Source organism: Rhinatrema bivittatum, chromosome 1 (genome assembly GCF_901001135.1).
Source record: "Rhinatrema bivittatum chromosome 1, aRhiBiv1.1, whole genome shotgun sequence".
NCBI lineage: Eukaryota > Metazoa > Chordata > Amphibia > Gymnophiona > Rhinatrematidae > Rhinatrema > Rhinatrema bivittatum.
The window spans coordinates 116,848,858-116,865,587 of record NC_042615.1 but is presented as its reverse complement, the minus strand read 5'-3'; the positions used below and the strand labels follow the sequence as shown (position 1 = coordinate 116,865,587).

Sequence of the window (16,730 nt, the reverse complement as noted above, 5' to 3'; positions counted from 1 at the left end):
CCTGCCAAAAGAAACCATGTGGACACATGCATGTAGAATCTGCTTTGTTTTTCTGCTCTGTGTATCATCCTCTCTTACTCTGTCTTGAACAGTCATTTCTGGTACAAGGAATCTATAGTTACCACCATTACATGCAAGATAGAATCGATGACAACGGCTGGGGTTGTGCGTATCGCTCTCTGCAAACCATCTGTTCTTGGTTCAGGCAGCAGGGCTACACAGACAGACCTATTCCATCACACAAGGAAATTCAGCAGGTATGGAATATTTTAAATAAGAAATGAGATAGTGTTTTAGTACTTTTGTGAGCATTCCTGAACCTCTGCCTTCCCAGCCATTCTTGCAGTGTCTCATCTGGGTGCTCCTCACTTTTTCCTCTCCAGCACAACTCCCTAATTATTTATTTAAAAGTTGTTATATTTTATATTCGTTCTAAGCAGATATGTATTTTCTGTTGAAACACTAGTATGTTTTCTTAAGCTAAATACAGACAACTCATTAGAAACCAACATTGGTTTTCTCAGTTCAAAAGGAAAACCAGACAGAGGGAAGCAGGAGATCTTACATCTTCTCTATTGCTACCAGGAAGAGGCTCATTTTATGTCCTGAAGCTACCTTGCCCACCTGCCACATAGTGAATGATGATCCCCATCCCTCTATACTACAATGACACACTATCCAAGGTAGAGAGAAGGGCGACCAAAATGATAAAGGGGATGGAACAGCTCCCCTATGAGGAAAGGCTGAAGAGATTAGGGCTGTTCATCTTGAAGAAGAGACAGCTGAGGAGGGATATGATAGAGAGGTCTTTAAAATCATGAGAGGTCTAGAACTAGTATATGTGAATCAGTTATTTACTTTTTCAGATAATAGAAGGACTAGGGGGCATTCCATGAAGTTAGCAAGTAGCACATTTAAAACTAATCGGAGAAAATTCTTTTTCACTCAACCCACAATTAAGCTCTGGAATTTGTTGCCAGAGGATGTGGTTAGTGCAGTTAGTGTAGCTGGGTTTAAAAAAGGTTTAGATAAGTTCTTCGAGGAGAAGTCCATTACTTGCTCTTAATCAAGTTGACTTAGAAAATAGCCACTTCTATTACTAGCATCAGTAGCAAGAGGTATACTTATTTTTTGGTACTTGCCAGGTACTTGTAGCCTGGATTGGCCACTGTTGGAAACAGGATGCTGGGCTTGATGGACCCTTGATTTGACCCAGTATGACAATTTCTTATGTTCTCTCCTTCCATGGGTTTCTCCTCATATTAAAGCAGAACTTTAATGAAGTAAGACCAATTGAGCAAGACCTTTGCCTCTGTGGGTGAGAACTCTCACAGCTGTACTTGTTCTGGAGAAAATGGAATTGCTTGCATTGAATAACAGATAATATACCTGATCTTTGAAGACCAATCAGCCCCATCTCACCTCTATAGATGAGGAGGGATTGCTATTATATTGTTTCTACATTTAATTTTACAAAAATAGCGCTATGTGCAGGTACCATTCAGGAAGAGTATTTATTACCGGGAATTTATCATAATCACAGATTACATGCAAATGCTTTCATTATCTCTCTGATTTCCTCTTGCATTGAAGGCTCTTGTTGATGTTGGTGATAAGTCTGTGTCCTTTGTTGGATCACGTCAGTGGATCGGGTCCATTGAAGTGCAACTTGTACTGGGTCAGCTCTTAGGAGTAACATCGAAAATACTTTTTGTCAGGTAAGGATATAACTGAAATCCTTGTAAGTGGTAATGCCTTCTTTTGGACCTAGAAAAAGTGTGCGTTATGTATTACGTTTAGTGTGTGTCTTGAAAAAGCAAAACGCTGTACAAGAGCAGCTAGACATTCTTCTTCCAGGTACTGGTGATCCAGAAATACGAGAGACCTCTAATAACACTCCTTGAGGAATGCACAGGCAAGCAGAGCCTGCCCCCAGGAGTTATCATTAATCTCCAGACAGCTCGGTGTTATGTTCTCAAAGAAAACCGTTCTGGGAGTTATTATGGAAGGACACATGGCAAGTGGTACTGCGCAGCACTATCCAAGAACCTTTTCATCTTCAAGTTGTATGTTGAAAATTCTTGAAGTTGATCTCTTGCAGTTTTCTTGAACCCCAAGAGCTCCTGCTTTTGGATGTGTCCTACCCACTGGATCAGATTTGGCATCATATGCACTGCAGGCAGATACTGCTCAATGTGATCTCATGTGTTACTTTTGCCAAGTATAGTTACCCCTGGGGCTGCAGAGCAGTGTTCAGATTATATATAAGTATTACATTGCAGTATATTACAGGGCATGTAATATGGGTACAATTTCCTCTGAGGTTGTTAAACGCTAATAGATCGAGATTTTTTTAGTATGTGCCTCACCCTGTTAACCGTAGAGGTTCCAGGAGTCACCCTTCCCTGTATACTAAGGAGACAATTGAAAGTCATCTTGCCCTCAGCTGTGGTTGCGTTGTGCTGTTTGACCTGAGCCTGAAATGCAAGCTGCTTATGCAGCTTGCCTTGTGCAACTCCCAATCCTGTGTTTCCTTTCTGTCTTACAAGATTTGTGGTATCTCTTTTGCAGCCAAGGTTCAGAGCTGGCCGCTAAGGGAAGAGAGCTTGCTAACCATTTCAAGATAGAGGGGACTCCGGTTATGATCGGTAAGCTTCTGAACTTTAGAGGAGGATAATAAATGTAATTTGATTTATGAGGATGTACCCAGTTGTGAGGCTTTATGCTCTTTCTTTGAGGATAAGATTCTGGAGGGAATGGATGAGCTTTCAATGCAGATTGAGGTAAATCACAATCTATAGCAGGGGTCAGGAACCTTTTTGGCTGAGAGAGCCATGAACGCCACATATTTTAAAATGTAATTCCATGAGAGCCATACAATATGTTTAAAACTAAATACAAGTAAATGTGTGCATTTTATGTAAGATCACACTTTTAAAGTACAATAAGTCTCTGAAAATATTACACCAGGCCTTAAGACACCAATACACCTCCTATTAGGAAAACAGACCAAGTCAGGCTGCTATAGAGTCCTACACAGAAACTACACGCCAGCAGAAAACCTCACCTGAATCACGTGCTGACCCTCACCTTAAATAGAATAAAGAGACCAAAACGCATAACCAGAAGCATGCAGACAAAAACTGAATTGGAAACTGCAACAAGCCAAAGTCTCTGTATGCAGTGTAACAAAGGAAAAAAGAAACATCACCCATCCTTATAAAACAAATCAAGAAATATAAAATCATCAGCAGTAAAACTGTACTAACAAAAAGAACATGTTTCGAAACAGCTGATGAGTGGAATATCCAATAATTAAAAACTCATATAAAAAATTTCCAGATACCAACAAAATATTTCAAAATAGCAGACACAAAGACCCAGTAATGAAAAATAATAAGGATACAAAAAATTTTTTGCTCTGCATACCTGGGAACGTTTGATATCCAGGTGTCCTGAGATTGTTCTGAATTAGCAGGAGGAGGGGTGGTTTGCTTGGAACTTTCTCCTCTCTCAGTCACATACCAGCGCTCTCTCTCACACTGGCTCTCAATGACACACCTATACACACATGCTCTCAGTCACTCACATATACACATGCTTTTTCTCTCTCACTTATATAGGCTCTTAATTACACATTTACACACATGCTGTCTATCTTTTCACGCTTACACACACACACAGGCTTTCAATCACATAAATACATGCTGTCTTTTTCTCTCACACACAGACTCTCATACACATGCTTACAAACATGTCCTCTCTTTCTCTCATTTACACACAGGCTCTCAATCACATATTCACATGCTCCATCACCTAAACCAGCTCTCAATCACACACAGACACACATGCTCTCTCTTGCTTATACACACAGGCTCTTAATCATACATACACATGATCTCTCTCACACACAAAGGATCTCAATCATACACACATACTCTTTCACACAAACAGGTTTTCAATCACAAACTTACACATACAGGTTCCCAATCGTAAACTTACATTCATGCTCTCTCTCTCACAGGCAGGCTCTCAATCACAGACATACTCTCTTTCACATATACAGGCTCTCAATCATTCACATACATGCAATCTCTCACTCACACACACACACAAGATCTCAAACACACATGCTTGCTTGCTCCTTCACTCTCTCTCTCCCCCATCCCCACCCCGGGAACTCGCGGCAGCAGCAGCCTCCTCCCAACGCTAACCTCCTTCATTTTCAGCCCTCGCGGAGGAGGAGTCCCATCGGCCGCGGTTGAAGCTCTTCTTCATTTTGCTCCGAGCCGCGCTGCACAGTCTCTTTTCATCGGACCCACGCTGACCACACTAGCGTGGTCTCTTCTTCCCGCGCACGCACCCGATGCTCACCACTTCCTCTTCCGGGCCGCGGGGAGTGGCAGGAAGAAGAGACCATGCTGGTGCCGCCGACTCCAGCTATTCTGCCGCGTTCCGCCCGGGCTGACAGCATTTTAAGCCCGGGCGGAGGAGGAGTCCCATCGGCCGCAGGGGTTAACGTTCTTCTTCATTTTTCTGCGCGCCTCTCTTCTGCTCTTCGGGCCGACGCTGACCACACTAGCGTGGTCTCTTCTTCCCGCGCACGCACCCGATGCTCACCACTTCCTCTTCCGGGCCGCGGGGGGGGGGGGGGCGGGAAGAAGAGAGCATGCCGGTGCCGCCAACTCCAGCTATTCTGCCGCGTTCCGCCCTGGCTGACAGCATTTTAAGCCAGGGCGGAGGAGGACCGGGGAGCAGCTGGGTCAGCGGGGGACTGGAAAGTGTGGCGACACACTGATTTAGATTTGTCTGCGAGCCAGATGCAGCCATCAAAAGAGCCATATCTGGCTCGCGAGCCATGGGTTCCCGACCCCTGATCTATAGGATTGGTAGAAAGGAACTTACAAATAGACCCTCATTCTATTGTTTTGTGAGTTAACTTGGATGTTCCAGTAGAGGAGGAGGAGGAGGTTAGTTTTTTTGATGTTCCAACAGAGGAGGAGGAATTTAGTTCCTTTGATACAGTTTCCTTGTTGGAACTTAGATCGGTTGTTAAAATGATAAAGAAATCTAAATGCTGCTTTGAACTTGCCCTTCTTACCTTATTGATTTCTTACCAGATCAAGTTCTAAGGGGTTTAGAAAGAGTGAATAACACCTCTCTGACTGAGGGTTTAGTCCCAGATCTATTGAAAAGGTGTATAGTGACCCCTATATTGTGTTATGACTCCTACATTGAAGAACACACAGTTGGATCCCAGGATGTATTTGAACTGTAGACCAGTAGCTAATCTTCCTTTCACAGGAAGATGGGAGAATTAGAATGTATAACAGTGAATGATGACATAGACTTAATTGGTATCTCAGAGACATGGTGGAAAGAGGATAACCAATGGGATGGTGCTATACCGGGGTACAAATTATATCGCAATGACAGAGGAACATCTAGGAGGCTGGGTGGCGCTTTATGTTTGGGATGGCATAGAGTCCAACAGGATTAAGATCCTGCATGAGACTAAATGCATAATCGAATCTTTATGGGTAGAAATACCATGTGTGTTGGGGAAGAGTATAGTGATAGGAGTATACTACCATCCACCTGGCCAAGATGGTGAGACAGACAGTGAAATGCTAAGAGCAATTAGGGAAGCTAACCAAACTGGAAGTGCAGGAATAATGGGAGATTTCAATTAATAGGTAAATGAGATAAAGTTCCTGGATGGAATAAATGACAGTTTTATGGAGCAAAAGTTCAGGAACAGACGAGGGAGGGAGCAATTTTAGATCTAATTCTCAGCGGAGCACAGGATTTGGTGAGAGAGGTAACGGTGGTGGGGCTGCTTGGCAATAGTGATCATAATATGATCAAATTTGAATTAATGACAGGAAGGGGAACCGTAAGCAAATCCACGGCTCTAGTGCTAAACTTTCAAAGGGGAAACATTGATTAAAAGAGAAAACTAGTTAGAAAAAAACTAAAAGGAGCAACTACAAATGTAAAAAGTGTGCAAGAGGCTTGTTCATTGTTAAAAAATACCATCCTAGAAGCACAGACCAGATATATTCCACACATTAAGAAAGGTGGAAGGCAGGCAAAACGATTACCGGCATGGTTAAAATGTGAGGTGAAAGAGGCTATTTTAGCCAAAAGATCTTCAATCAAAAATTGGAAAAAGGATCCAACAGAAGAAAATAGGATAATGCATAAGTGTTGACAAGATAATCCACCCCTTAAACCCCTTCAGACACAACCTCCTGCAACCCTCACACCCACCCCTCTCCCCCCCTACCCTCCTATACCCACCCTTTACCCCCCCACCTTCCATACCCGTTCCGCACCCCAGACACCTTTCTCCTCTGTAAACCCATATCAAATGTACAACCTATTTTTAAATGCTAAGTAAGTTACCTTATAACCTGTCATAACTGCTGTAAATAAGCTACTTTATATAACCTTCTATATTCTATATATATCCTTCGTTAACCGCTGTAATTAAGTGTCAATGTTATAAGTTCCAATGTTCTAACCCACATTAATTAGCTTTTGTAAGTAATGTTACGTTCCTTTACCTTCTCAGCTGCTATCCTCTCCTCCTTAACCTCCTCCCTCTCTCTCCCCCCCCCCTTTTTTCGCTCCTGCTCCCACACCCTGTTTTTTGTAACTTTCCTCCTTTCTCAAGTTTATTGTAAACCGGCGCGATGTGCTCGCACGAACACCGGTATATTAAAAGCTGTTAAATAAATAAATAAATAAATAAATAATAAATAAGACTGGCTAAGAGAGAATTTGAAAAGAAGTTGGCCGTAGAGGCAAAAACTCACGGTAAAAACTTTAAAAAATATATCCGAAGCAGAAAGCCTGCAAGGGAGTCAGTTGGACCATTAGATGATCAATGGGTTAAAGGGGCACTTAGAGAAGATAAGGATTAAACGATTTCTTTGCTTCGGTGTTTACTGAAGAGGATGTTGGGGAGATATCCGTTCCGGAGAAGGTTTTCATGGGTAATGATTCAGATGGACTGAACCAAATCACGGTGAACCTAAAGATGTGGTAGGCCCGATTGACAAACTGAAGAGTAGTAAATCACCTGGACTGGATGGTATACACCCAGGGTTCTGAAGGAACTCAAAAATGAAATTTCAGATCTATTAGTAAAAATGTGTAACCTATCATTACAAACATCCATTGTATCTGAAGACTGGAGGGTGGCTAATGTAACCTCAATATTTAAAAAGGGCTCCAGAGGCAATCCAGGAAACTACAGACCAGTTAGCCTTACTTCAGTGCCAGGAAACATAGTGGAAAGTGTTCTAAAGATCAAAATCACAGAACATATAGAAAGTCATGGTTTAATGGAACAAAGTCAGCATGGCTTTACCCACAGCAAGTCTTGTCTCACAAATCTGCTTCACTTTTTTGAAGGGGTAAATAAACATGTGAATAAAGGTGAACTGGTGGATGTAGTGTATTTTGATTTTCAGAAGACATTTGACAAAGTTCCTCATGAGAGGCTTCTAAGTAAAGTAAAAAGTCATGGGATAGGTGGCGATGTCCTTTCGTGGATTACAAACTGGTAAAAAAACAGGAAATAGAGAGTAGGATTAAATGGTCAATTTTCTCAGTGGAGGGGGTTGTGCAGTGGAGGACCTATGCTTTTCAATATATTTATAAATGATCTGGAAAGGAATATGACGAGTGAGGTAATCAGATTTGCAGATGATACAAAATTATTCAGAGTAGTTAAATCACAAGCAGATTGTGATAAACTGCAGGAGAACCTTGTGAGACTGGAAAATTGGGCATCCAAATGGCAGATGAAATTTAATGTGGATAAGTGCAAGGTGATATGTATAGGGAAAAAAAAAACATGCTATAGTTACACGGTTAGGTTCCATATTAGGAGTTACCACCCAGGAAAGAGATCTAGGCGTCATAGTGGATAATACTTTGAAATCGTCGGCTCAGTGTGCTGTGGCAGTCAAAAAAGCAAACAGAATCTTAGGAACTATTAGGAAGGAAATGGTGAATAAAATGGAAAATGCCATAATGCCTCTGTATCGCTCCATTTTGAGACTTCACCTTGAATACTGTGTACAATTCTAGTCGCCGCATCTCAAAAAAGATATCGTTGCAATGGAGACGGTACAGAGAAGGGCAACCAAAATGATAAAGGGGATTGAACAGCTCCCCTCTGAGGAAAGACTAAAGAGGTCAGGGCATTTCAGCTTAGAGAAGAAATGGCTGAGGGGGGGGGGGGGGGATATGATAGAGATCTTTAAAATCATGAGAGGTCTAGAACGGGTAAATGTTAATTGGATATTTACCCTTTCGGATAATAGGACTAGGAGGCACTCCATGAAGCTAGCACTTAGTACATTTAAAGCTAATCGGAGAAAATTCTCTTTCACTCAACACACAATTAAACTCTAGAATTTGTTGCCAGGGGATGTGATTAGTGCAGTTAGTGTGGCTGGGTTTAAAAAATGTTTGGATAAGTTCTTGGAGGAGAAGTCCATTACCTGCTATTAATCAAGTTGACTTAGAATATCCACTGCTATTACTAGCATCAGTAGCATGGGATATTCTTAGGGTTTAGGTACTTGCCAGGTACTTGTAGCTTGGTTTGGCCACTGTTGGAAACAGGGTGCTGGGCTTGATAGATCCTTGGTCTGTCCCAGTATCGCAATTTCTTTTTTTCTTCTTATGTTTAGCTAAAGTATTGGAAAGGGTTGTGCCACACAGATTTCAGATTTTCTAGAATGAACTGAGAACCTTGACCCAGCCCAGGCAAGTTTCCGCAAGGAATGCAGTACAGACGATAATGGTGGATCTAATTGACCGGATAAGGGCACAGGGGTTCTTTTAATTTTTCTGGACCTCTACAGTGCATTTGATTTGGTTGAACGTAATGATCTTATTTCACAATGTCGAGCATTAGGGATCATAGGTTCAGTTTTGAACTGGATTACCAGTTTTTTAGAGAATAGATTTCAAACAGTGTTCTTCCAGGGTCATTACTCTACCTTATGCCCTGTAAAGTATGGCATACCTCAAGGTTCTTCGTTGTCCCTGCTGTTGTTTAACATTTACTTGCTCCCTCTTGGTGAAATTAGTATACGATCTTTTGAGTTTATCTCATTTTTCTATGCTGATGATGTGCAAATTGCTGTACCTCTGAGAAATGATACATCTCAGACTCTTTCTATTCTCACTGATTGCATGGAAGCGTTGGGGGAAAGTTGTCTAGTGTTGAATGCAAAGAAAACCAAAATTTTACAAGTGGGTACCAGTGCAAATAAATGTCAAGTTCAAATTGAAAGACAGCTTATCACGGCTAATTCCACTGTTAGATCCCTTGGGGTAATGCTGGACTCTTAACTGGTGCAGTACTTAGTTCTGCTTACTACAGATTAAGACTGGTGCGTCAGCTGAAAACTTTTTTAAATTGAAAAGTCTGTACTTTATGCACTGGTTATTTCAGTGATTGACTATTGTAACCTGGTATATTTGGGACTTCAAGGCAACGTAATCCGGAAGTTACAGGTAGTCCAAAATATGGCTGCGAGATTAGTCATGCCAATCAAGCTGGGAATCAGCAGTCCCGCTACTTAAGAAATTGCACTAGTTGCCGGTCTGGCTGGGATGTAAATTTGAAGTTTTGGTCTTGACCTTTAAGATCTTACTAGGACTGGGTCCTTTGCATTTGAGAAATAAGATCTCATGGAAATTTTCTCAAAGGACTACTCGCTCCCTATATGCTTTTATGCTCCAACTACCCCCGGTTCAGAAATTTCAACATATAAGGCTTTGCAATCAGTCTTTTTCTGTGTCAGCTCCACTATTGTGGAATGAGCTTCCTCTGTCTAGTAGAGAGGGTCTTGTGGCCGTGAAAAACCTAGCTCAGGGTATTAGAGTTCTGTTTTATAGATGACTTAAACCTACTGATGCCAAAATGGTGCATCCCTTATTTTTAGAGGAGTTTGGGACTGAGCAGGTGGATGGTATTATTTTGAAAGTTGTGTCTTATCTACTATAAAAAATGTGGAGTAGGTGGGCAGTGATATCTGCTGTATGTAACAAGGAGTAGGGTGTAATATGGAGGTAATCATGAATATGCTATTTGACACGTGGAGTAGGCAGGTGGTAACATGGAGGTGGTGTGGTATTTATTATATTTGCTGTGTTTTATGGGTTTTTTATTTTATTGATTTTAATGTATGTACATCACTTTGAAAATTTTTATTGTAAATAAATAAGATTGATTAACTTTAGTTCTTCTGCTTGCTTAGTTTACTTTTCTTTGATGTGCATTGTAACTAATTTAGACTAAATGTTAACTTTCACTGTGTAGAGCCGGCCCAGTGAAGGTGCAGTACACTTTCATATAGCAGACCGGGAGTGACCAGATTTAGGGCCCACATTTAGCTGAGCTCCAGAAAGAATCTCGGTGTGGGCTTTCCTGGCTGAGGACTGTCGCTACAAAGATTGGGTTGTGTGGGGAGGGAATATAAAAATGGTAAAATCCCAGCTCATGGCGCTGTAGGCCAGTAGAGGCTACTTCCAATTGAGCTGGAAGCCCAAAGGAGCAAGAGGAAACAGCTGGGCCAGAAAATAATCCTTTTCATTTTGGTCATCTGTTTAAAAAAAAAAAAAAAGTGCCTTTTAATCATAGTTACTCAGTGGCTGCTGCAATTAGTGAGGAATTTTCCATCTTGCCCAAAAATTGCAGTAAACTGAGGGAAGGGAGGAAGACGAGAATAGAGGGAAGAAGAGACCGGAGAGAATTGAGAGAAATAAGGGAGGAAAGGCTGGGAAGGAGAAAGGAGCCAGGGTGGAGGTAGCTAAGAGGAAAAGCAGAACGATTGGGTGAGGAAGAGTGGTAGAGAAGCTAAACAGAATAAAAAGAGGAAACAAGTAATGAAAATATTCAGGTGAGAGAATGTGTTTAAAGGAAATTATTTAAAACCTTAAGACTTTGAATAGCTTTTATTTGTGCACATTAAGTAATGCACAACTTCATGCCAGTGTGCTTCAGAATTTTCTAACTTGTGCCCGCACTGAAAGCCAAGCTTTGGCACCAGCCTTGGAGCCAGCAGCACTGGATGCTTAAATAAAAGGTTCCTAGGTTGCTCATTTGGGCCCTTCTTACGTTGCCTCTGCCCAATTTGTTTGAATAAATGAAGAGATCCTTTTGAGCGGAATGGTGTTAAAAGCAACAAGAGCAATATTCAGGAAACTGGCGGAAAAGTTAGCCAGATAGCTTGTTAATGCAAATCAGCAGGACGAGTGTCCTGCTAAATATATTTACCTAAAATTGCCCAGGTAACTTCACTCGAATAACGTTAAACCTAACCAGCTGTATTTTGAACATAGCCAGGTATAGGTTTAAAGGTTTTTGGATAAGTCTTCCTGGATGAATTTAACCCTATCTAGAATATAGCCAGGCGACTGGGAGAAAATAAAATCCTTCAGGTAGATCCATCCGCCCCTCATGCCCCCTTCAAATACTTAAAGCATTGTTCTGGCTAGTGCCCAGTACTCCTCCTAACTCCAAAATTTAAAAAAAAGATGTTGGCCTTAGCAACTTGAGGCCGATCTCCTCACCCCCCCCCCCCCTTAAATCAAATAGCAACCATCTTTAAGTTCATATAAGGGAGCCAAATGTCTACACTTTTTAGAGATAAGTTTTTTTTATTATAGCAGCATGAAATATACAATGGTTTATATACGATATTGTTTTCAAATTTGTGATTTGAGAGAGCAAATCACTCTTGTTGCAAAAGTCCTTGTGTCTAGCACAAGGTTAACTTGCACATCTCAAACACATTGCCAATTAACTACCCTGGCTGAAAGTAGTAATTTACTAGTTAATTTTATGCTGATCAGAAGATGTCTCAGGAATGGTCTTGGGCTCTCTTGCTCTCCGCTGCAGTCAGGTCGTCCTTCTGTCTTAACACAGAGGGCAAATGACAGGTTAACACCACCATCTCAGGGCAGCAGGTCCAGCGTGCTTACAGAAACCTCTGTAAGTTGGGCCAGCAGGGAACAGGAGGGAAATTTGGCTTGGCCTGCAAAGGCTTGTACGTGGATGAAATCAGCAAGTACTCCAAAAGTTCTGGAGCTCCGTCTTGAAGCTTATACGTGAGCTTCATGCAAAGTCTCGAGGTGTGGCGTTTGCATGAAGTGTGTGTGGAGGTGGAGTCCCACCTCTGTAAGTTCAAAGTCTTTTTCTTAATCAGGACTTCATGCATATGCATAGGATCCAAAAGTCGATATTGAGCTTAGCCAAGTCCACTCATGTGGACAATACACCATAATGATAAAGCAAAATCAGTTTGTAGCAATTTGTGCAAATTAATTAAAAATAAAAAACTGAAATAGAACATTTACAAGTATTCAGACCCTTTGTAGAGGCACCTTTTGCAGCGATTACAGCCTCAAGCCTTCTTGGGGATGAGGCTACACCTGGATTTGTGGATTTTCTCCTGCTCCACTATACAGATCCTCCAAGCTCTGTCAGGTTGGTTGGGGAGCATTGATGAATAGTTATTTTCAGGTCTCTCCAGAGATATTCGATTAGGTTCAAGTCTGGGCTCTGGCTGGGTCACTCAGAGACTTGTCCTGAAACCACTCCTGCGTTGTCGTGTCTGTGTGCTTAGGGTCATTGACCTGTTGGAAGGTGAATCTTTGCCTCACGCTCTGGAGCAGGTTTTCATCAAGGATTTCTCTGTACATCTTTCCCTCGATCTTGACTAGTCTCCCCGTTCCTGCAGCTGAAAAACATCTCCACAGCATGATGCTGGCACCACCATGCTTCACAGTAGGGATGGTATTTGCTAGGTGATGAGCAGTGCCTGGTTTCCTCCAGACATGATGCTTGGCCTTCAGGCCAAAGAGTTTAATCTTGTTTCTCATATTCTTGAGAGTCCTTACAGTGTCTTTTGGCAAACTGCCAGCAGGCTGTCATGTGCCTTTTACTGAGTGTCTTCTGTTTGACCACTCTACTATAAAGGCCTGATTGGTAGAGTGTTGCAGAGATGTTTGCCCTTCTGGAAGGTTCTCCCATCTCCACAGCAGAACTCTGGAGCTCTCTGTCAGAGTGACCATCAGGTTCTTGGTCACCTCCCTAACCAAAGCCCTTCTCCCCCGATTACTCAGTGTGGGAGGATAAGTGGGCAGCTCTAGGAAGAGTTCTGGTGGTTCCGAACTTGTTCAATTTAAGAATGATGGAGGCCACTATGTTCTTTGGGGTCTTCAATACTGCAGCAATTTTTTGTGCCTCGACACAATCCTCTCTCGGAGGTCTACAGACAATTCCTTTGACTTCATGTTTTTCATTTTGCTCTGACATGCACTGTCAACTGTGGGAACTTACATAGACAGGTATGTGCCTTTCCAAATCATGTCTAATCAATTAAGTTTACTACAGGTAAACTCCAATCAAGTTGGAGAAATATCTCAAGGATGAGCAATAAAAACAGGATGCATCTGAACTCAACTTTGAGGGTAATATCTAAGGGCCTGAATACTTATGTAAATATATTTCAGCTTTGGTTTTGTTTTTTTTTAATTGATTTGCACAAATGTCTACAAACCTTTGTCATTATGGGGTATTGTGTGTAGATTGAGGAGGGGAAAAATGCTTATTATCCATGATAGAATCAGGCTGTAACATAATAAAATGTGAAAAAAGTGAAGGAGTCTTAATACTTTCTGAATGCACTGTAAAATATATAATCAATGCAAAAATTAATAAAGTAAATAAGCACAATCAATAGACATTTCTATTGAAATAAATGGGTGCTCTAATATATCATCACTTGTAATAAAAGCCTGTCCAGGTTGGGGAAATACTGTGAAATGTAGGAAGTGCCAAATCAAAATGCGAAGTAGTAGAATCATGCTCCTTTGATCCTCTCACATTCCCTCTTTCATTTCCTTACCCCACCTACTCCCCTCACTCACCCTGGTTCCCCCGCTATAATCCCCTCACTTACCCTGGTTTACTCTCCCCTGCCAAACCCATCACACAGGTTCACTCCATCCCCCCCACCCTATGAACTCCTCACTTTGCCCGGTTCACTCCCTACCTCCCACATCCCTACTCAGTTTATTCTCTCCCCACCCCGCTCACGCTACTATCGGCCATAGAAGAGAGAGAGAGAGAGAGGATCCCCTCGCTCACCCTGGTTCCCTCCCACCCTGTCTCCCCTTGGAACCCCTCACTCACCCTGGCAGGAGCAAGTCTGGTTGGAGCTTTCAAAAAAATACAAATAATTTAACCGAATTTCTAAGGTGAAAATTAGAACATTGAGGAATCCTAAATTCCTTAATTACCAACTGAAGTATTAAAAGAATACTGCAGATATTGCTATTAGAATCTAGGCTTATTCCTCTACTGCTAGGTATGTTACTGGTTTAACATAGCACATAAGCATGAACCAAATTTAAAATGCATTTAATAGCTGTGAGCAGATTCATCCTGTAGATCTCATTGGATTTTAGCTTGGTGAGCATAGTGTTTGTACTCTATAAGTGCAAGGGCAGATTATTTCTGAAAAAAGGCAGGAAGCCATCCATTTATGCTTAAGACTTAAAAGGTAAATTTTCAAAATGTTATGCACTTAGAAATTAGCATATATACACATCCGTAGACGCTACTCGCATATTCTGTATTTTATAAACGTCTGAAATGTATTTCCACTTTCACACACACATATATACACACGTAAAACAGGGTGGATTAGGTGCATTCCTGGACAGGGCCAACAGTTACATGTGAAAGTTGCTATTTTAAAAGACATACGCATACATGTTCCAACTTACTCATGTATTTTTACACTTGCTAATTATCTGGTATAATTGATCTGCATGGGAGGTCTGGGTGAACTGGGGGGAGAGTTCAGGCTGTAGAACCAGCAAGGACCTGGAGAAGTACTGGGAAAACTGGTAGACTAATTCGTAAACTGGTTCATTTCTTTGATATGCACCTGTTTTAAAATTGGCTGACTTACATGTGTAAATTCCAACTCAACCGAGCAAGTCCTAATTTACTTTGACGAGTAAAATATATGTGCACAGATTTAAAAAAATAGGTGGGTGAAGTATTTGCATTCAATGCATTGCATGTAATCATGTGTTAGCCTACATGCATATGTTGTGGGGTAAACATATGCATATTTTATAATATGCATGTATAAAATACCATGGCAAAATAACACACAGCCACTTGCAATTATTTTAGCCATCCTCCCTATGGGTGTTTATAAAATCTATCCCTTTGCAAAGTTTTGAACATTTTTGAATACAGAAGTAGATGTCTGTGATTGTAATTGCCAAACAACAAAAAAGGCAAAATCAAACAATAGCAAATATCAAATTAGATCCTAATGTACAAGCCTACGATAGTGCCTACTATAATACACGCATCAGCAAGCCTGATGGTGTGCCCCTATTTAACTGGGCCACCCCGTCTGCTACATCACTTGTGTACTGTGAAAGTCTCTTTTTTTTCAAAAAAATTTTCTTGCACGTAAGAGTAACAATGAGCACAGGTACTAACCATTTGGTACATTAGGATCTAATCTGCTATTTGCTGCTGTTTGATTTTGCCATTTTTGGCAATTTTCTTGGCTCTTTCTTTGTGTTTTGACATTGTGATTGTAATTGGTCACTCTCCAGCTGATTATCTTGGACTGGCTTGATTTCCCCTCTGCAGGTGGTGGAGTGTTAGCTCATACCATTCTGGGAGTGGCATGGAACGAAACCACCGGGCACATCAGGTTTCTTATTTTGGATCCACATTATACAGGAGCTGAAGACCTACAGCTTATTTTAGAAAAGGTAAAGACTCTGGCCACCACAGAGACTGGTGGAAATGTTCCCTCTGCTGTGCGCTCACAAGCAAAGCTAAAACCCTCTACGTGTAACAAATGCAAGATATTTACCTATTTTTTCCTTCTGCAGGGCTGGTGTGGATGGAAAGGTCCAGAGTTTTGGACTCAGAATGCTTATTATAACCTCTGCTTACCTCAACGACCAAAGGTTATTTAATGTGTTATAAAAATATATATTAAAAATGGAACTGTTCATGAGAATCCCCTCCCTTGCCCTATAGTTTAATAAAAACACAGCATGTTTTACAGAAAGTTTTTTGTTTATTTTCAAGCACTCCAGCTTAATATTTTCTTGACACCAAGCCTAGAACAGATCTGTTACCCAACACATATATATTAACCAGACTAAACAAGGGCTGCTGCTTTACATTACAACAGGATCTTTATTACAAATATGTAGTTTCAATTTAAAAACTGAAATGTTCCAGCTAGTGGTTGGCTATCATGAATAGGTATCAGCCCAGTAAATTAATGCTATTGACAGAAATTTTATGGTCTATCTAAAATCACAGTTACATGTTGGCAAGAGGTAATTGAGCATGTAGACAGAACAGTTTGGCTTCTTTAGGTGAAGGGTTATCAGTACAGATGGTCAATGCACTGTTAAATCTGTATACTATCATAAGAGGGCAAGGGTCATGACTAAGGAGCCTGCACCAAAATGCCAATTCCTGTAAAAGTTTGCTCTCAAACATAGGACTACTATTAATTTTACTATGACTTCACTCCTCTGACATGATAGACTTTACCTGTATTTTGGGTGGCGTTTTAAACAACGCTTTTCACTCTACCCATCATTACTTGACAGTAACTCTTAATTTGTTTGATTTAGTT

At 41.2% G+C, this 16,730-nt stretch overlaps 1 protein-coding gene across 2 annotated transcripts in view; it reads left to right on the top strand.

Annotated features, from left to right (window-relative positions):
- The window catches only part of UFSP2 (UFM1 specific peptidase 2), a 78,673-nt gene extending 62,525 nt beyond the window's left edge, over nucleotides 1-16,148 (top strand). For both annotated transcript variants that reach the window (XM_029586921.1, XM_029586920.1), the window contains exons 8-12: nucleotides 93-257; nucleotides 1,594-1,718; nucleotides 2,572-2,648; nucleotides 15,719-15,843; nucleotides 15,967-16,148. In XM_029586921.1, the coding sequence (XP_029442781.1) occupies nucleotides 93-257; nucleotides 1,594-1,718; nucleotides 2,572-2,648; nucleotides 15,719-15,843; nucleotides 15,967-16,053 (579 nt within the window). In that variant the 3' untranslated portion in view covers nucleotides 16,054-16,148. The remainder of the gene's footprint in view (nucleotides 1-92; nucleotides 258-1,593; nucleotides 1,719-2,571; nucleotides 2,649-15,718; nucleotides 15,844-15,966) is intronic.
- Nucleotides 16,149-16,730: the final 582 nt, after the last annotated feature.